Source organism: Sapajus apella, unplaced genomic scaffold (genome assembly GCF_009761245.1).
Source record: "Sapajus apella isolate SASKATOON/1434 unplaced genomic scaffold, GSC_monkey_1.0 scaffold123, whole genome shotgun sequence".
Taxonomy (NCBI): domain Eukaryota; kingdom Metazoa; phylum Chordata; class Mammalia; order Primates; family Cebidae; genus Sapajus; species Sapajus apella.
Window position 1 is genome coordinate 3,346,999 of NW_022437063.1, and position 20,948 is coordinate 3,367,946.

The 20,948-nt window shown below is 47.9% G+C and overlaps 1 protein-coding gene and 1 non-coding gene across 5 annotated transcripts in view; both read left to right on the plus strand.

The window, feature by feature from the left end:
- Positions 1 to 20,948, plus strand: part of PPARA (peroxisome proliferator activated receptor alpha) — an 88,065-nt gene that overhangs the window by 63,316 nt on the left and 3,801 nt on the right. For all 4 annotated transcript variants that reach the window (XM_032261471.1, XM_032261470.1, XM_032261469.1 and 1 more), the window contains 4 exons: positions 554 to 714; positions 4,217 to 4,355; positions 5,397 to 5,599; positions 17,649 to 18,096. In XM_032261471.1, coding sequence (XP_032117362.1) covers positions 554 to 714; positions 4,217 to 4,355; positions 5,397 to 5,599; positions 17,649 to 18,096 — 951 coding nt within the window. The remainder of the gene's footprint in view (positions 1 to 553; positions 715 to 4,216; positions 4,356 to 5,396; positions 5,600 to 17,648; positions 18,097 to 20,948) is intronic.
- Positions 12,088 to 12,228, plus strand: LOC116538928. The gene has a single exon (XR_004263848.1). It is a non-coding gene; the product is annotated as a U4 spliceosomal RNA (small nuclear RNA).

Consider the following 20,948-nt stretch of genomic DNA (forward strand, 5'->3'; position numbering starts at 1 on the left):
ATGTGTGATCAGAGGCGCGCGGGTCGGGGGATGTGTGATCAGAGGCGAACGGGTGGGGGGATGTGTGATCAGAGGCGCGTGGGTCCCGAGATGTGTGATCAGAGGCGGGCGGGTCAGGGGATGTGTGATCAGAGACCTGCTGGTCCAAGCTTGGGGTCAAATTAGCAGCAGTGAGAGAGAGCAGGCTGGCTTTGGAAGCACAGCACAATGGCAGTTGTAGGAGTGCAAGAGGGTGTGACCTAGAGGCAGCCAATCCCAATAACTCAGCATGCATCTTTGTGGTCACCTTTGGTCTTAACCACACAGTCTAGCCAAAGAGCCCTGGTGTGACACTTGTACCCAAGAAGAGACTGAGTTTTGTCAAATTGCAGTAAGTGTGGTTGATGCACACTTACTGTGCATAAACGCAGGCCCAGCCGTGAGTGGATGTTCTGCCAACTGGCTCATGCCTCAGCACTAGAGGCCTCGTGCGAAATTACATCCTCATAGACCCTGTTCAGACACAGGAGAGTAATGCCTGGACTATTCATCTGTCTCTCCTTTTTTTCCCCAGACACACTTTCACCAGCTTCAAGCCCCTCCTCGGTGACTTGCCCTGTGGTCCCTGGCAGTGTGGACGAGTCTCCCAGTGGAGCACTGAACATCGAATGTAGAATCTGCGGGGACAAAGCCTCGGGCTACCATTACGGAGTCCACGCCTGTGAAGGCTGCAAGGTAAAGGGGACCTGGAACAGGGCCCAATGGCTGCCACCATCAAACACTTGTGGTTACTTTTATAGCAAATGGCAGTCATTACTGAGTGATCTCAGAAAGTCCCAGATAAGAAAGTGACCTCAGGCCAGGCACCATGGCTCATGCCTGTATTTCCAGCACTTTGGGAGGCCAAGGAAGGTAGATCATCTGAGATCAGGAGTTTGAGAACAGCCTGGCCAACATGGTGAAACCCAGTCTAAAAGTACCAAAAAAATTAGCCAGGTGTGGTGGCAGGCACCTGTAATCCCAGCTACTCAGAAGGCCGGGGCAGGAGAATCGCTTGAACCCGGTAGGCAGAAGTTGCAGTGAGCTGAGATTATGCCACTGCAGTCCAGCCTGGGTAACAAGATTGAGACTTTGTCTCAAAAAGGAAAAAGAAAAAAAGAAAAAGGAAAGAAAGAAACTGACCTCAGTGATAGATTAGCCTCTCTCTTTAGAACACAGAACCCCTGAGAGCATGAGCCCTATTGTGAATTGCGGATTTGAGGGACCTAGCTTGTATGCCCCTTGTGAGAATCTAGTGCCTGATGAGCTGAGGTGGAACAGTTTTATCCCAAAACCACCCCTCCCCTACCGCCACATCTGTGGAAAAATTGCCTTCCATGAAACCAGTCCCTGGTGCCAAAAAGGTTGGAGCCCACTGCTTTAGAGAGTCTAGGACAAATGGTTCTTCTGTGCTTTGTAAATACTTACAGAAGTGTGTTCTTTAAAATAAAATAAACCACATTGGGCCAGGCGCAGTGGCTCACACCTGTAATCCCAGAACTTTGGGAGACTGAGGCAGGCAGATCACCTGAGGTCAGAAGTTCAAGTCCAGCCTGGCCAACATGACAAAACCCTGTCTCTACCAAAAATATAAAAATTAACAGGGTGTGGTGGCAGATGCCTATAATCTCAGATACTTGGGAGTCTGAGACAGGAGAATCACTTGAACCTGGGAGGCAGAGGTTGCAGTGAGCCAATTTCACACCATTGCACTCCAGCCAGGGCAACAAGAATGAAGCTGTCTCAGAAAAAAGAAAACAAGCCACATTAAGAATGATGACTTCATTTGAATACAAGACAGAGAGCCTTTACCATTGATCTCTAGACCCTTCCTGAAAGCCAAGTAGGGCGGGTGTTCTCATGCTCCTGCCGGAGGAATTGGCCATCAGAGACACAGAGTATCTTTCTCAGGGTCCCACAGTGCCCAGCAGCGGGGACTAGAACCAGAGACTGACTGTTCCTGCCCCCCGGCTGTTCCTTCCTGCACATCAGTGGCTTCTCCACCTGATTCCAGCCATAGGAACCCCCTGTGTATCTTCATGCTGGCTCAGCCTGCCCTAAACAGATGTGACCCAGGCCAGGAGTGCATGAAGGCGGCCCTGTTGTCCCACATGCTGCCAGTGGACTGGTGGTCCTTCCATGTTTGCCAGCGTGGTGACGAGGAGAGCCCCTGCAGCGTTTCTTTAGGATTACAAAGACATGCTCTCAAATCTGGTGCCTTATGTACATGACATGTAGGAAATCATCATCTGATTATTTGCTTTGAATAAGAAATCCCTTCTCACGGCACGTGCTGCAGGTGTTCACTAACTCGGAAGATGCCAGCGCCTTTCTGGCACAATCTAAGATCTTGGAACACCAGCATTCTGCCCCAAGCCAGGCCTGGCCTGGGAGGCCTGGGCTACAGGGAGAACCTCATGGCCAGGACATCGTGGCATTCTGCCATCTAGAACCTTCTCCCTCCACCCTTCCCATTCTAATCCCATGTGTTCCTTAGCCTCCCCATTGTGCTAAGCTTAGGTAAGGACATCATGGAGACATCAGCCTGCCTCCCACATTCCCCAGCCCACTGCTGTCCCTCTCCCATGGGCCAAGCAGACCCACTGTGGCAAAAATATAGAAGAATGACTTAAAAACAGAGGAAAAAGAACCCGAAGCAAAAACGAACTGCTCCACAAGTTTTGCAGCCATGTACCTTTGAAAAAGCTCCTTATAGCCTGGCATGGCAGATCACGCCTGTAATCGCAGAACTTTGGGAGGCTAGGCTGGTGGATCACGAGGTCAGGCATTCGAGACCAGCCTGGCCAACATGGTGAAACCCTGTCTCTACTAAAAATACAAAATATTAGCCAGGCGTGGTGGCAGGCACCTGTAATCCCAGCTACTCAGGAGGCTGAGGCAGGAGAATCACTTGAACCTGGGAGGCGGAGTTTGCAGTGAGCCGAGATTATGCCACTGCACTCCAGCCCAGGCAACAATGCGAGACTCTGTCTTAAAAAAAAAAAAAGAAAGAGGCCGGGCGCGGTGGCTCAAGCCTGTAATCCCAGCACTTTGGGAGGCCGAGGCGGGTGGATCACGAGGTCAACAGATCGAGACCATCCTGGTCAACATGGTGAAACCCCGTCTCCACTAAAAATACAAAACATTAGCTGGGCATGGTGGCACGTGCCTGTAATCCCAGCTACTCAGGAGGCTGAGGCAGGAGAATTGCCTGAACCCAGGAGGCGGAGGTTGCGGTGAGCCGAGATCGCGCCATTGCACTCCAGCCTGGGTAACAAGAGCGAGACTCCGTCTCAAAAAAAAAAAAAAAAAGAAAGAATAAAAAGCTCCTTGTAAAGTAGCCTTTTCCTTAGGGCTGTGATTAATTACTCATTTAGTTTTGTTTTTATGGACTATCTAGTAACATTGTTTCTTGCTGGGTAGCCTTTAAGACACTGTTACAAAGCAAGGAAATTGTTTACAAATAGCTGGCTTCCTTTTATTGTACTGTTTGTCTTTGAGGGAGTTAATATGCTCTTACAAAAATTCCTAGAAAGTCTTTAGTCACAAATACGGAAATGTCGTAACCTGGGGATAGTTACATTTATATACATTGTAACAGCCGACCAACTCTGGAAAACTACAATTGTGTTTGCCCAAGTCAGATGAGGTCATTTTGAAATGACTATGAATGGTGCCTCATTTTATTGTTTTTCACATTAAATGCAATGATGTTTAAAATTCTATATTTGCACCAATCATTTCAGACTTTTTAGAACTATTTATCTTTTTTTTTTTTTTTTTTCCGAGGTGGAGTCTCACTCTGTTCCCAGGGCTGGAGTGCAGTGGTGCAATCTCAGCTCACTGCAACCTCTACCTTCAAGGTTCAAGCAATTCTTGTGCCTCCGCCTCCAGAGGAGCTGGGATTACAGACCTGCGCCACCATGCCCGGCTAATTTTTGTATTTTTAGTGGAGATGGGGTTTCACCATGTTGGCCAGGCTTGTCTTGGACTCCTGATCTCTGGTGATCTACTCGCCTCAGCCTCCCAAAGTGCTGGGATTACAGGCGTGACCACCATGCCTTGCCTAGAAGGACTATTTCTCTAAATTTCATTCATTTAAAAAGAAACAATAAATGAACAGCAAAAAAGGTGAGTGAAGCAAGGGCACTGGCTTCTCAGGGGCCTGTGTCTTTAAATCCGTGTATTCCCCTCACAGGGCTTCTTTCGGCGAACGATTCGACTCAAGCTGGTGTATGACAGGTGTGACCGCACCTGCAAGATCCAGAAAAAGAACAGGAACAAGTGCCAGTATTGTCGCTTTCACAAGTGCCTTTCCGTCGGGATGTCACACAACGGTAGGTAAGCTGGCCCCGCACATGTCCCCAGTCCGTTCCTCGGTTCCCCTTCCTTGTTCAAAGGGAACAGACCAAGCTATAAATGAATGTGCTTCAACATTTCACACCCAAGTCATTTTGTAATCAGAGTGGCCTGAGAAACTAAAAGTCTCCCAGGCACAGTGGCTCATGCCTGTAATCCCAGCAGTCTGGGAGGCGGAGGCAGGCTGTTACTAGAGGTCAGGAGTTTGAGGCCAGCCTGGCCAGCATGACAAAAACCCCATCTCAACTAAAAATACAAAAATTAGCTGTGCGTGGTGGTGCACACCTGTAATCCCAGCTACTTGGGAGGCTGAGACAGGAGAATCGCTTGAATCTGGGAGGTTGCAGTGAGCTGAGATTGTGCCACTGCATTCCAGCCTGGGCAACAGAATGAGACTCTGTCTCAAAGAAAAAAGAAGGTCTCAAATAGCTGAGATTCAGTGGTGCATTGGACTCACTGTTAGAAACTTCAAATGGTAAGACTTTGATACAGAATAGAAAAACTAACTGGAAGTGACCAAAATGACAGAATGTTCGCCTCATCCGTAGGAAGGGGCTGCCACCTCAAACACCCACCGCAGTATGCATTTCCTTCTAGCCAGTCATATCGTAGTTTCAGAACATGCTAATTGTGACGTGGATGCAACTGTAAAGTAAGTCGTTTGTGACAGTTGCATGTCTACCTTCTGGAAAAAGAAGCAGTTATTATATAAACTCATCCGGAAGCCCCATTCACCTCCTTAACTCAAACGTTGATGATGCCTGATGGTGGCGTGCACCCTGCTAACGAGATGAATGACGGTGTCACCTTCACCCTGCACATGTTTAAAAGCCTACAGTATTCGGAGTTTGAGTTTTTCATCTCTCCATAGTAGAAAGCTGAATGGTAATCAAGGATGGGTTTGAACTGCCTGTGAGTTTTCATTCCCGGTTTAAGTCCTGGGGAAGCCCCTCGCCCAGCCCCGTCAGCACAGCCGTGACCTCACTGCTCACGCCCGTATTTCCCCCTCCAAACCCTAGCGATTCGTTTTGGACGAATGCCAAGATCTGAAAAAGCAAAACTGAAAGCAGAAATTCTTACCTGCGATCATGACATAGAAGATTCTGAAACCGCAGATCTCAAATATCTGGCCAAGAGAATCTACGAGGCCTACTTGAAGAACTTCAACATGAACAAGGTCAAAGCCCGGCTCATCCTGGCAGGAAAGGCCAGTAACAACCCAGTAGGTGTTTGCGGCCGCTCTGTGTTCTGTTGGCAACGTGGAACCAGGGTCGTAGAGGACGATTAAGGACACATGTGTTGAATGTTGAGAAAATGATATTTATCCCACAGTTAAGCAAAGGACAGTGAAGACGGAAGTAGTCATTCTGAGACTCTAAGCTGTAGCTTAACAACGCCTATCTTCTTGCTTGGAGCCATCTCAAAGCTCTTAGCAACCACGTTATTATCCTGGCTATGTAATTAATACACTTAAAACAAACCATTTAATAGCTTACCAAGTACTAAGGTGATTTCTTAAATGCATTTTTTCTTAAATGGAGATAGGGTCTTTCTCTGTCACCCAGGCTGGAATGCAGTGGTGCAATCACAGCTCACTGCAACCTTGAACTCCTGGGCTCAAGCAATCTTCCTGCCTCCGCCTCCCAAGGAGCTGGGACTACAGGTGTGCACCACCACACCTGGCTATTTTGTTTGTTTGTTTGTTGGTAGAGTGAGATCTCAGTGTTTTCCAGGCTGGTCTCAAACTTCTGTACTCAAGTGATCTTCCCACCTCAGCCTCCCAAAGCACAGGGATTATAGGCATGAGCCATGGCACCCAGCATTAAGTGCATTAAAAAAAAAAAAATCCGGCCAGGCGAGGTTGCTCACGCCTGTAATCCTAGCACTCTGGGGAAGCCAAGGTGGGCAGATCACTTAAGTCCAGAAGTTTGAGACCAGCCTGGCCAACATGGAGAAACCCCATCTCTACTAAAAATACAAAAATTAGCCAGCATGGTGGCACACACCTGTAATCCCAGTTACTTGGGTGGTTGGGGCATGAGAATTGCTTCAACCCAGGAGGCAGAGGTTGCAGTGAGCTGAGATCATGCCACTGCACTCCAGCCTGGGTGACAGATCGACACCCTATCTCAAATAAAATAAAATAAATTCCTATTTTAAGGGACATTAGTCTGTTCTCACACAGCTGTAAAGAAACACCTGAGACTGGGTAACTTACAAAGAAAAGACATTTAATTGGCTCATGGCCCACAGGCTGTACAGGAAGCTTCTGCTTCTGGGGAGGCCCCATGGAGCTTTGACTCATAACAGAAGGCCAAGGGGGAGCAGGTGTCTTAAATGGTGGGAGCAGAAACAAGAGGCGGGCGGTGCTGCACACTTTGAACCGACCTGATCTTGTGGGAACTCTATCACTAGAATAGCACCAAGAGGATTGGTGCTAAACCATTCATGAAGGCTCACCCACAAGAGCCAATCCCTCCCCAGGCCCCACCTCCAGTACTGGGGATTACAATTCACCATGAGATTTGCGTGGGGACACAGAGCCGAACCATATCATAAGGCCAGCAAATGAAACTGCTCATTTCCCACTCAGAATGCGCTCTTGATCCTTTTTCCTAAAGCCACTCCCTCCCTCTCAGACAAACATGCTTACATTCCTTTTCTACCTTCAGTGAAAAGGCAATGACATCTCAGGGCTTAGAAAGCGCCACTTGTGGCTGGGCACGGTGGCTCACACCTGTAATCCCGGCACTTTGGAAGGCCAAGGTGAATGGATCACTTGAGGTCAGGAGTTTGAGACCACCCTGGCCAACATGGTGAAACCCTGTCTCTACTAAAAACACAAAAAATTAGCGGGTGTGGTGGTGGGCACCTGTAATCCCAGCTACTCAGGAGGCTGAGCAGGAGAATCGCTTGAACCTGGGAGGCAGAGGCTGCAGTGAACTGAGATTGCACCACTGCACTCTAGCCTGGGCAACAGAGTAAGACTCTGTCTCAAAAAAAAGAGGGGGTGGGACCTGACACAGTGACTCACACTTGTAATCCTAGCACTTTGGGAGGCTGAGGTGGGTGGATCATGAGGTCAGGAGTCTAAGACCAGCCTGGCCAATCAGTGAAACCCCATCTCTACTAAAAATACAAAAATTAGCTGGGCGTGGTGGCAGGCACCTGTAATCCCAGCTACTTGGGAGGCTGAAGCAGGAGAATTGATTGAACCCGGGAGGCAGAAGTTGCAGTGAGCTGAGACTGCACCATTGTGCTCCAGCCTAGGTGAAAGAGTGAGGCTCTATCTCAGAAAGAAAGAAAGAAAAAACCAGTTCTTACAGAAACTTTGTCTTTTAAGATAGCTCTGGACCTTTTCAGAGGCAACTAAGTTGCCCCTCATGGCTCACCCTCCACTCCGCCGCCTGTCTGGCCTAAGTCCTTCTGCCCCTTCCCCAACAGTGAAATAAGCCTTTGTCTCCATTACAGAACAATCTCAGAGCTCCCTTCAAGAGCAGCCAGCCCTCAGTTGGTGAATGAAGATAGTTTACCATTTTCCCATGAGCATGGTGAAACAGGTTTAATTTGTACTAATGAATAGCTTGAAGCAATCCTTATTAGGAATTACAAGGTGGAATTTTAGTCATAGGAAAATAAAGCATTTCACAAGCTACTTACTTTCATGAACAAACCAAACCTCTTTTTTTACTGAGTCTTTTAATTCTTCAGTGAATTCTCCAATTAAATAGGCTGAGACATTTTAGAAGGTTCCAGCAGACACCCACGCTAGGCAGCCCCAGAGGTCTGTCCCAGTTAGACCCTTCCTGGATCACGAGCAAAAGAAAAGGTAACTTTTAGCTTTGAGTCTCTATCCTGGAGATGATTAGTAAGCCCCAAATTGGGATGACTGAAACTTTTGTTTGACAGTTTGTATTTCTCCCTTGATTTAAGAATTGAAAGCAGGCTGGGTGCAGTGGCTCACACTGTAATCCCAGCACTTTAGGGGGCTGAGGCAGAGGATCACTTGAGGCAATCCAAGAGTTCAAGACCAGGCCACACAAGGAGACCTTGTCTCCACAAAAAATGATTTTTTTTAAAGCTAGCTGAGCATGGTGGCATGTGCCTGAGGTCCCAGCTACTCGGGAAGCTGAGATGGGAGCATGGCTTGAGCCCAGGAGCTCAAGACCAGCCTGGGCGACACGGCAAGACCCCGTCTCTACAAAAAGTAGAAACGTTAGCCAGGCATGGTGGCGTGTGCCTGTAGTCCCCCCAATTTGGGAAGTTGAGGCAGGAGGATGGCTTGAGGCCGGGAGTTCAAGGCTGCAGAGAATCATGATTGCACCACTGCACTCCAGCCTGGGCGACAGAGCGAGACTCTCTAAAAAAAAATTCAAAGCAGCATTAAGTTCCTTTCCTCCTAACAACCTGCCTCCCGCCCCCAATGGGTGCAAATGGGACTCCTGGAGTCCTCCCGCACCTCCCCTTGGAGACCCCCAAGCTTTAGGAGCTGCATCACCCTCAGCTGACGATCACACACAGTAAGTCGCAGGCAGGAATCTGTTTGCATTTTGGCCTTAAATAAATAATAGGCCAGCTGCAGTGGCTCAAGCCTGTAATCCCAGCACTTTTGGAGGCAGGTGGATCACCTGAGGCCAGGAGTTGGAGACCAGCCTGGCCAATATGGTGAAACCCTGTCTCTACTAAAAATACAAAAATTAGCCAGATGTAGTGGCGGGTTCCTGTAATCCCAGCTACTTGGGAGGCTGAGACATGAGAGTTGCTTGAACCTGGGAGGCGGAGGTTGCAGTGAGCTGAGATCACATCACTGCACTCCAGCCTGGGTGACAGAGCAAGATTCTGTCAAAAAGAGAGAGAGAAAGAGAGAAGGAAAGGAAAGGAAAAAGGAAAGGAAAGGGGAGGGGAGAGGAGGGGAAGGGAGGGGAGGGGAGGGGAGGGGAGGAAGGAAGGAAAGATGAATAGTCTAGGATTGGGGTTCACAATTCGATTTTCTGTAGAAAAAGAGAATTCAGTGCACTCTTCCGAGAGTTGCCTGCTTCTACCCACACACCCCCAAGCCAGAGCACCACAGGCACCAGTTTTCAAGGCAACCTGCAACCATCATGTCACTGTTTATGTTTGCTCACACTGTCTGCTCCAAGCCAGGGGTGTGCCCCACCCCATGTCCTTGTCTGCACTGCACGCGGGACATGGGAGGCCCGGCCCCCTCCTTCCTGCCTAGCCTGATGACAGGCTTTCCAGAGATGGCTTCTTCCAGTGCAGGACACCCTCTCTGCTTAGCCTGGGAAAGCTCTGTTGGCAGGACACCCGCCATCAGGCCACACTGTCTGAATCTCTTGGCAGAGCTCTGGTTTTGTGGCCATGGTGGGTACTGGATGACCATAGCCTGTGTCCCTTATACAACTGAGAAAGCAGCCCCATCTGTGGGCAAGAAATCTGTCAGGGAGACCAAGCATCGGCCCAGAAACGCTTACCTTGATCTCTGGCCAGCGGCCCACACCCAGTCCCGTTTCATCAGGTTCCAGCCTGGGTGACCTCACAGCCCCAGCCATACCCTGCAGAGCCTCAGGAAGGCACACTGACCTCAGGGCCGGTGGCCGACTTCATTTCTGTTTGGGGATGAGAGACAGCACAGTGAATTGTCCAGGCCAGAAAACTGATGGATTCACGCGAACCGTAATGAACGTGGGCCATGTGCTGGGGAAGGCAGGCTGGCCTCCTGCCTGCAGGGGCCACTGGGGTGAAAACAACCCTGAAATGTCCAAAGCCTTGATGGGGAAGCACAGGGGAGGGATGGATTTTTATTTTAAAGCAGTCCTCTGGTTGGCTAGAAGTGGGGGACTCAACTGATCTTTGCGGTAGCCAATGCCTTTCTTCTGTGAAGACCAACTCACGGCCTTCAGATCAGTTGACACAAAGCCCTGTGGCAGAGCTGGAACTGCTAGAATGCTGGGGGGCCTGAAACCAGTGAGGGCATTGTGGGGGCCTGGAATCAACCAGGAGGCTCAAGCGGGGGCTGGAACTGGCCAGGGTGCGCAGAGGAGGCTGCGAGGGCAGGGGGAGGCCGCTGTGTGGACCCGCGTAGAAGCCGGTGCTTGAGGAAAGGTGGGTTAGCTGAGGGACGGAGTAAGGGGTGGATGGAGAATGTGTCCATCTGGACACTGGGACTGTTTGAGCCCCTGAGGTTTCAGAACCATGGGCCAGAAAATGGTCAGGGATCTTGGCGATGTGGCAGGGCGCCTCTGGGGAACTCACTCTCCCTTGATTGGAGGGTGATAGGGATGGAAGCGGAGCTGGGGGCTGAGGAGGCAATGAAAATGGGTGATTTTTCCACAGTGTCTAAAAGATAAGATGCTGACCTGTCAGGCTGAGAATGTCATGAGAAAACTTTGGAGGAAGCAACAGAAAATGAGCCTGAGGAGCTCGGACAGAGTCAGGGCCTTCCGTGTAATGTCTGTTTCCTCGTTCCCCTGCAGCCAAGAGCTCAGCCCCAACATGCATGCTCATGCGCAAATGCACATACACACATGCATGCTCACACATGCACCCACACTCACACACATGCACCCACACTCACACATCCATGCACACATAGGTACGCACATACATACACATGTACCACACACACACATGCACCCACACTCACACATCCATGCATGCGCGTGTACACACCCCCCCCACATGCACATGCATATGCACCCACACACACACATCCATGCACACGGGCACACACACACACACACATGCACCCACACTTACACATTCATGCACACATGGATACACATACATACACATGCACCCACACACACATGTCCATCCACACATGTACACACATGCACATGCATCTACATGCATGCTCACATGCATGCACCCACACTCACATCCATGGATGCACTGTATCCACCCACATATACACATGTACCCACACATGTACATAGATGTACCGCCATCCCCACACATAAACACACATGCACCTGCACATGGATACACGTATGCCCACACCTGTGTACACACATACACACATGCATGTTCACACACATGCACTCATCCACACACAAATCCACATTCACACATATGCTCACACCCATGCATCCACACACTGCACGTATGTATATATACATACATGCACGCACACCCACACACATGTACCCACGCCCATGCACACATGTTCACGTGCATACCGACACTCACATGTAGACACATATGCTCACACATATGCACACATGTGCACACGCATGCTGTCTCACACACTCCTACTCTTGCTCAGGCTTAGTTTCTGTGGGTTTGAGAAGTGAACTGCACCTTCCAAAAAATGAGTGAGGTATTCAGTTAAACAACCAATTCTTGAGCAGTGAATATGTGGGCCTTATATATAATTTTTTTTTTTTTTTTTTTTTTTTTTTTGAGACGGAGTTTCGCTCTTGTTGCCCAGGCTGGAGTGCAATGGCGCGATCTCAGCTCACCGCAACCTCCGTCTCCTGGGTTCAGGCAATTCTCCTGTCTCAGACTCCTGAGTAGCTGGGATTACAGGCACGCGCCACCATGCCCAGCTGATTTTTTGTATTTTTAGTAGAGACGGGGTTTCACCATGTTGACCAGGATGGTCTCGATCTCTTGACCTCGTGATCCACCCACCTCGGCCTCCCAAAGCGCTGGAATTACAGGCTTGAGCCACCGCGCCCGGCCTGACTTTAGAAATTCTAAGTATACAGCTTTGCGCAGTGGCAATATCGTAGCCAGTGAGGTTTAGCTGAGGCGTAATTATTGCTAATTGAAAACTTTTCCCAATACCCTGCCATGACAACTAGAAATATAGTTGGCTTTGGCAGTTTTTGGCAGTCTTTACAGAGACTGAATCATAAAAGAAAAAAGAAAAGAAATTCTAAGTATAAGGTGATAATAACGTTGTACTGCTACTTTTAAAGCTAACAAACATATAAGAACTTGTATTCCGTTCAAATGAAGAAAGTAGGAATTGGGTGTATCACGTGTTTATGTCAAAGATTCTCCGATTGCTCCAAATTGTTAGGGATCATCTTTAGAGTCTTTGCATAGCTTCGGCTGTGGAAAATTTTACCCTCTAAGAATATAACTGAATTTTAGACAAAACCATGAGTCCATTATAGCTTCTGTGGCATGCAAGTTGGGATTAAACAGATTAAAATATCTTGTATGAAAAAATTTAAAAGGCCCGCCTGAACAACATAGTGAGACCTCACCTACAAAAAGTTAGCTGGGCACGGTGGCGTGCGCCTGTGGTTCCAGCCACTCAGGATGTTGAGGCAGGAGGATGGGGGGCAAGACCGCAGTGGGCTGTGATTGCGCCACTGCACTCCAGCCTGGGTGACAGAGCAAGAGCCCATCTCAAAAAAAAAAAAAGAAAGAAAAAAGAAAGAAAAAAGTGAAGCAAGGAGACTAATTTTTGTCATGCCGTTGAGCACAGCTTTTAAGACCAGTGTCGAAAGAGGAATTCCAACATTATTCTTTTTTTTTTTTTTTTGAGACGGAGTTTCGCTCTTGTTACCCAGGCTGGAGTGCAATGGCGCGATCTCGGCTCACCGCAACCTCCGCCTCCTGGGTTCAGGCAATTCTCTTGCTTCAGCCTCCTGAGTAGCTGGGATTACAGGCATGCACCACCATGCCCAGCTAATGTTTTGTATTTTTAGTAGAGACGGGGTTTCACCATGTTGACCAGGATGGTCTCGATCTCTTGACCTCGTGATCCACCCGCCTCGGCCTCCCAAAGTGCTGGGATTACAGGCGTGAGCCACCGCGCCCAGCCACATTTAATTTCTTTTTCAAGACCAAGTCTCACTCTAGACTTGGCATGATCTCGGTTCACTGCAACCTCCCCCTCCCAGGTTCAAGCCATTCTCCTGCCTCAGCCTCCCAAGTAGCTGGGATTACAGGTGTCTGCCACTAGGCCCGGCTAATTTTTATTTTTAGTAGAGAGAGGGTTTCACCATATTGGCCAGGCTGGTCTCGCACTCCTGACCTCAGGTGATCCACCTGTCTCGGCCTCCTAAAGTGCTGGAATTACAGGCATGAGCCACAGCGTTTGGCCAACCTTTACTTTTTTGCTAAAAGATGACGGCTGCTAACAGAGATGAATTCTCATGAGTGATTGAGTCACTGAGCATTGTAGGTCACATGAGTGTGTGCAGGGATGACAGTGTGGCAGCAAGGGGGGCATTCTGCTCTTGGCACAGAGTGACTGGGGAAAATCTTACACAGCTTTCTGCCTCGCACTGTTTAAAATCTTTATAATGTGCTTTATTTTGCTTATTTGAAATCACTGCCTGTCATGTCAGATATATTCATAATCGAACTTGAGTATAAAAGGCATATTCCAGGCCGGGCGCGGTGGCTCACACCTCTAATCCCAGCACTTTGGGAGGCCGAGACGGGTGGATCACGAGGTCAAGAGATCGAGACCATCCTGGTCAACATGGTGAAACCCCGTCTCTACTAAAAATACAAAAATTAGCTGGTCATGGTGGCGCACGCCTGTAGTCCCAGCTACTCAGGAGGCTGAGGCAGGAGAATTGCTTGAACCCAGGAGGCGGAGGTTGCGGTGAGCCGAGATCATGCCATTGCACTCCAGCCTGGGTAACAAGAGCGAAACTCCGTCTAAAAAAAAAAAAAAGGCATATTCCAAAATTAAATATAAGCTGCTGCATAGATTTTTAAAAAATGGTCTTACCAGCCAGATGCAGTGGCTCGTGCCTGCAATCCCAGCACTTGGGGAGGCTGAGGTGGGCGGATCACCTGAGGTCGGGAGTTTGAGACCAGCCTGACCAACATGGAGAAACCCCACCTCTACTAAAAATACAAAATTAGCTGGGTACGGTGGCACATGCCTGTAATCCCAGCTACTTGGGAGGCTGAGGCAGGGGAATTGCTTGAACACGGGAGGTGGAGGTTGCAGTAAACCAAGATTGCACCATTGCATTCCAGCCTGGGTAATGAGCGAAACTTTGTCTCAAAAAAAAAGGTCTTACCAAGAATGCTTATCAATAAAGCTTGGCGAATTTGCAGGTGTGTTTTACCACACCATTTCTCTTTAGCTTTAATAAACATTGTTTTCTTCATGGTAGCACTCATTTTGAATTCAGTGGATTACAATTTTGCCTGTTAAATGAGGCCCACTTTCAAAAACTAAAGTGATAATTTTATAAAAATGAAATGAGATCTTTGTTACCACTTCACTTAAGTCCTCATTTATGAGAGTACAACCCCCATAAAACTAGTCCAGGGTGGGCTTCAGGGATGTCCCATGTGTTTCGCGACACCCCAAGCGTAAAAAGGCTCTGGGCTTGGATGTTCACGCTCTGCTTTGCCTGCTTGCAATTCATAATGATCTTTTAACAGGGGTCCCACAGTGTGCAGTGGCTCACACCTGTAATCCCAGCACTTTGGACAGCCGAGGCTGGTGGGTCACCTGAGGTCAGGAGTTAAAGACCAGCCCACTATGGGGAAACCCCATCTCTACTAAAAATACAAAAATTAACTGGGAGTGGTAGCGGCCACCTGTAATCCCAGCTACTTGGGAGGCTGAGGTAGGAGAATCGCTTGAACCTGGGAAGTGGAGGTTTCAGTGAGTTGAGATCACACCACTGCACTCCATCCTGGGCAACAAAGCAAAACTCTGCCTCAAAAGAAAAAAAAAAAAAAAGGTGTCCCACACTTGCATTTTTGCTCTGGCCTGCATTGGTCCTAGGAGATCCTCTACCAAAAAATAAAATAACACCAAGCATGCTGTAATCAAACACCGTAGGGACCTCTGCTTATTCTAGCCTCATTCTCATTCTGGAAGAGTACACATTTGTCATGTAAAGACTCGGGGGTTGGAGGATGCCCAACGTCATTTAACTCAGTATTTCTTAACTTTTTTAAACCACAGAACTGATTTTTAAAAAAATTATTTAACAGCTTTATTTCTGCTGAATGAACTTTAGAAAGATCTAGTGATTTAAATAAAGTGACGGTGGCCTGACAGTCTATTTTCTGGAATTGAGGAAATCCTGCCATCGATCCTTTAAAAATATTTATCTAGTCCCTCCTAGAAATGTTAATTCCTTAAATCTGAGCTTCAACCTCCTGTGAAGCAGAATTAACTCCACACTTTAACAAACTCTGGTCATCTGGACTGTATTTAAGGTCTTTGGAGAGGTCATTTTCAGTCTTCATTAATCAGACTTGAGATTCTATAGAAACTTGACTCTGAATGTTCTATTCAGAATGTTTTCACTCATTCATGAGTAATTTTTTAAATATCCCCTTTTCTCGGATGCAGAATTGGGGTTTTTTTGTCCAGCACCATGTTGCAAGCCCTGGTTCTGTTGAAACATTCCAGACAATCTGTGTGATTGTTATCTGCACATCCACTGGTGCCCTGAAGACAGTTGTGTGCTGTGAGCCCAGAAAGGGAACGCTTCATGCTGTGGGTCAGAAGTCAGTGACTGAGCTTTGCCCACTGGCAGGGGACATTCTTTAAATCCCTGGGATGCTTCTGCACTCTGGTTTCCAATGTTCCAGCAGCAACTAGAAATAACGCTTTAGGCCAGGCGCAGTGGCTCTTCCCTGTCATCCCAGTACTTTGGGAGGCTGAGGCAGGCGGATCACCTGAGGTCAGGAGTTCGACACGGGCCTGACCAACATGGTGAAACCCCTTCTCTACTAAAAATACAAAATTTGGCCGGGCGCGGTGGCTCAAGCCTGTAATCCCAGCACTTTGGGAGGCCGAGGCGGGTGGATCACGAGGTCAAGAGATCGAGACCATCCTGGTCAACATGGTGAAACCCCGTCTCTACTAAAAATACAAAACATTAGCTGGGCATGGTGGTGCGTGCCTGTAGTCCCAGCTACTCAGGAGGCTGAGGCAGGAGAATTGCCTGAACCCAGGTGGCGGAGGTTGCGGTGAGCCGAGATCGTGCAATTGCACTCCAGCCTGGGCAACAAGAGCAAAACTCCATCTCAAAAAAAAAAAAAAGAAAGAAAGAAAGAAAGGCAAAAGAAATAACGCCTTAATCCACTGCATTATTGACCTGTATTTGCACGAGCCGTAGACCACGTTATAGTCAGAGAGAGCTCTTGGATGCTGTCACTTTCCTGCTCTGCCCACAGATGTAAATTTCAGCCAACAGCACTGTGTGTGCTCATTCTCCTCAGCCCTACCACACATGTAAACCCTTCTGAGCATGTTGGCTTCAAATAATATGGCCAACCACCTCTTCCTCCATGAGATCATCTGAACCCAGGAAATGGCAGGCCCCTGGGTTCAGATGCAGATGGCATGGCAGCACGAAGGGCATGGCTGCAGGGAGTTGGCACTTGCTCCAGAATGTGGAGCATGGAGTGAAGGTTCACTGACCTGCACAGAGAGAAACAAGAGCACTCCGAGGCTCTTCCTCTTTATCCCTAAAGAGTGTAACATGCTTGTTTGCTGATTTCTACACAGATGCCAACTTTCTGAGTTGTACGTATTTACATGCCAAATTTATTCATTCAGCAGTGTTCAATGATGGTGTTTACCTCTAAAGCTCATATGCTGGTAAAATTAAGAATTACTGTAATTAAGCCTCTTGCAATAGTCATTAGGAGTTCAGAGAATATTTAAGAATATTAAAGGTGCTTCCCTAATATCCTCTTGTTAGTTTTGTTGCCAAAATCAGTACTTCAGTTTCTTTTTTTCTTTTCTTTTTTTTTTTTTTTTTTGGAGTCAGAGGCTTGCTCTGTCACCCAGGCTGGAGTGCAGTGGCACGATCCAGCTCACGGCAACCTCTGCCCCTCGGGTTCAATTAATTCTCTTTCCTCAGTCCCCCGAGTACTGGGACTACAGGCACACACCATGCCTGGCTAATGTTTGTTGTATTTTTAGTAGAGATGGGGTTTCAGCATGTTGGCCAGGCTGATCTCAAAGTCTTGACCTCAGGTAATCCACCCACCTCAGCCTCCCAAAGTGCTGGGATTACAGGTGTGAGCCACCACGCCTGGCCCAGTACTTCAGTTTCTTAGCAACAAAATCCACCCAATGTCAGGCGATGATGATGATGATGAGTTTACCGATGTACACTGTTTGTTCTCTGTCAATGTCTTACTTTCCCCAACTGGTTTTGAAGTTGAGTAAGAACTGTGTTCCGTGGATATCCTGAGTCCTCCAAGGCATCAAGCGTGGTGATTTGGACACAGGAGCCACTCGTTAGTGACTGATGGTCAGGAGTGCGGCTCATCCCACATCACCTGACTTACCTCGGTGTCCTTCTTTGTAGCCTTTTGTCATTCATGATATGGAGACACTGTGTATGGCTGAGAAGACCCTGGTGGCCAAGATGGTGGCCAACGGCATACAGAACAAGGAGGCGGAGGTCCGCATCTTCCACTGCTGCCAGTGCACGTCGGTGGAGACCGTCACGGAGCTCACGGAATTCGCCAAGGCCATCCCAGGCTTCGCACACTTGGACCTGAACGATCAAGTGACACTGCTAAAATATGGCGTTTACGAGGCCATATTTGCAATGCTGTCTTCTGTGATGAACAAAGACGGGATGCTGGTAGCATATGGAAATGGGTTTATAACTCGTGAATTCCTGAAGAGCCTGAGGAAACCGTTCTGTGATATCATGGAGCCCAAGTTTGATTTTGCCATGAAGTTCAATGCACTGGAACTGGATGACAGCGACATCTCCCTCTTCGTGGCTGCCATCATTTGCTGTGGAGGTGAGTGGTTGATTTAACCTGCTGGTATCATGTCACTTACAGGCTCCAGTGGGAAATCCAGTAGCAGCTTAATCTGTTCCAGTGGAGGGGACACTCACAGGGTGGGAAGACGTCTGACCCCCAGTCACCACTGAGTAGAATTCAGTGGGAATTACAGCAGTATTGTATAATATTATAGTACCTTATGGCAAAATAATATATAATATTATAGTACATTATATAATGTATGCGTGTGTGTGTGTGTGTGTGTGTGTGTATATATATATTTTTTTTTTGTTTTTTGTTTTTTGTTTTTTTTTTGAGACAGAGTCTTGCCCTTTCACCAGGCTGGAGTACAGTGGCATGATCTCGGCTCACTGCAACCTCCACCTCTCAGGTTCAAGTCATTCCCCTGCCTCAGCCTCCTGAGTAGCTGGGACTACAGGCACACGCCACCATGCCTGGCTCATTTTTTGTATTTTAGTAGAGATAGGGTTTCACCATGGCCAGGATGGTCTCGATCTCCTGACCTCATGATCCTCCCTCCTCAGCCTCCCAAAGTGCTGGGATTACAGGCGTGAGCCACCGAGCCTGGCCTATATTGTTGTGACATTTTAATTATAATATTAGCCGGGTGTGGTGGTATATGCCTATAGTCCCAGCTACTTGGTAGACTGAGGCAAAAGGATCCCTTGAGCCCAGGAATTCAAGGTTGCAATGTGCTATGAATGTACCACTGCACTCTAGCCTGGGCAACAGAACAACACCCTGCTTCTTTATAAAAAAAATTATGTATTTTGCACAAATATATAGAGAGAAAGAGGTCGGACATGGGCCTGTAATCCCAGCACTTTGGGAGCCAAGATGAGTAGATCGCTGGAGCCCAGGAGTTTGAGACCAGCCTGGGCAACATGGCAAGACCCCATCTCTACAAAAAAGTATACAAAATTAGCCAAGCATGGTGGCATGTGCCTGTAGTCCCAGCTACTTGGGCGGCCGAGGTGGGAGGATCAATTGAGCCTGGGAGACAAAGGTTACAGTGAGCCAAGGTCATACCACCACACTCCAGCCTGGGTGACAAAGAAAGACCCTGTCTCAGAAAAAAAAAAATACACACACACATTTGTTTATAATTATGTCTAATATGATAAACAGAATTGTGATATTCCTGTAGATATGATCTAGCGAGGTGGCTGTGTTTGTATTATAGATAGTGTGGTATGAAGTGCCATACACGTCAGTATGGTTTCTGTCACAATCGGTTATGTTGATGCAAAATCTATTTCCCAATGCCAAGTATAATACCCGTCAGTAGCCGAGTGACAGTGACTGCAAGGTTTGCTTTGCCCGAGGAAGCAGATCCGGGGGAAGGCTGAGCTGGTCCTCTCTGGAAGCCAGCTCTGCAGCCCCTGCATTTTTGGCTCAGTGTCATGTTGCTTTAAATAACCCCGTCTCAGGTCCAGGAAGGTCATCCACCTACTGTAAACTCGGCTGACCTTACCCAGCCTTGGTGGAGACGGATGGGGTGACCGTCTCCCACACTGCCCGCAGCCATACTGTACCCCAGGGATTGACTCACTCTCGGTATGAAGCTGACTCAGCCCTACCAGCCACGCCTGTTACTGTCTGGCTAGGCACAAGTCAGATGGGGGAAGTCCTTGAGATCTGGCATAAAGTGTGCAAGGACAAAGCAGCTATGCATAATTTGTCCTTTCCAGCCAGTACGCCCCCAATGGTCAAGATGTAGCATTCTGCAATAAATGCAATTGCAGAACTATTTATATGTAGCATGATCAAAGTTTTATAAAAGAAATTGTAATCCTATATCAATCCTATGTGTATAGAAAAATGTCCAGTGAGATATATGTTAAACCTATTAATGGTGGGATTAAAATTATGAGAGGGGATTTCTTTCTATTTCTCAAAAAATTCCTTTTTTTTTTTTTTTTTGAGACAGAGTCTCGCTGTGTCACCTGGGCTGGAGTGCAGTGGCACGATCTTGGCTGACTGCAACCTCCACCTCCTGGCTTCTAGTGATTCGCCTGTCTCAGCCTCCTGAGTAGCTGGGATTACAGGCGTGTGCCACCACACCCAGCTAATTTTTATATTTTTAGTAGAGACGGGGTTTCACCATGTTGAACAGGCTGGTCTTGAACTCCTGACCTTAGAGTGATCCACCCACCTCGGCCTCCCAAAGTGCTGGTATTACAAGCATGAGCCACTGTAATAATTACTCTGGCAATAATTACTCTCTTTAGAGACTTCACATTCACAGCCCCAGCCACTCTGGAGGCTGAGACAGGAGTATTACTTGAGCCCACGAGTTCCAGTCCAGCCTGGGCAACATAGCAAGACCCCATCACTAAAACAATATGAAAACAAGAGTTTTTAAAAGAACTTAAGAATTATATTTACAACCAAAAACAATGAAGATTTTAAAGTTCTCATCACTAGCAACATTGTGAGAATCATAGCAATGAGTGGGTCTGCAAAGGGAGCACTGTCTGCTGGACATGGCTCACGGCAGTATTTTCTGGACCAAGAGTCAGGTCTCATGCTCTGAGACTGTCCCAGGACGTCTAGTTAGTACCAGCCACCCCAGGGAGGTCATCTGGTGTGAACGCTGGCACTTCCTGCACCAAGTCTCAGACCTGCCCCAGTCTCCTCCCACTCCAGGGTCTCCTGAGCATCCTTTCCAGCCAGTATGCCCCCAGTCCTGACCCCAGTGCATTTCCCACTCTACTTTCTTTCCACCTGACTTAGAAGCATCTGTAACACAAAACCTAGTTTTTTCTTTTTCTTTTTCTTTTTTTTTTTTTTTTTTTTAGATAAAGTCCCCCCCTGTCACCCAGGCTGGAGTGCAGTGGTGCAAC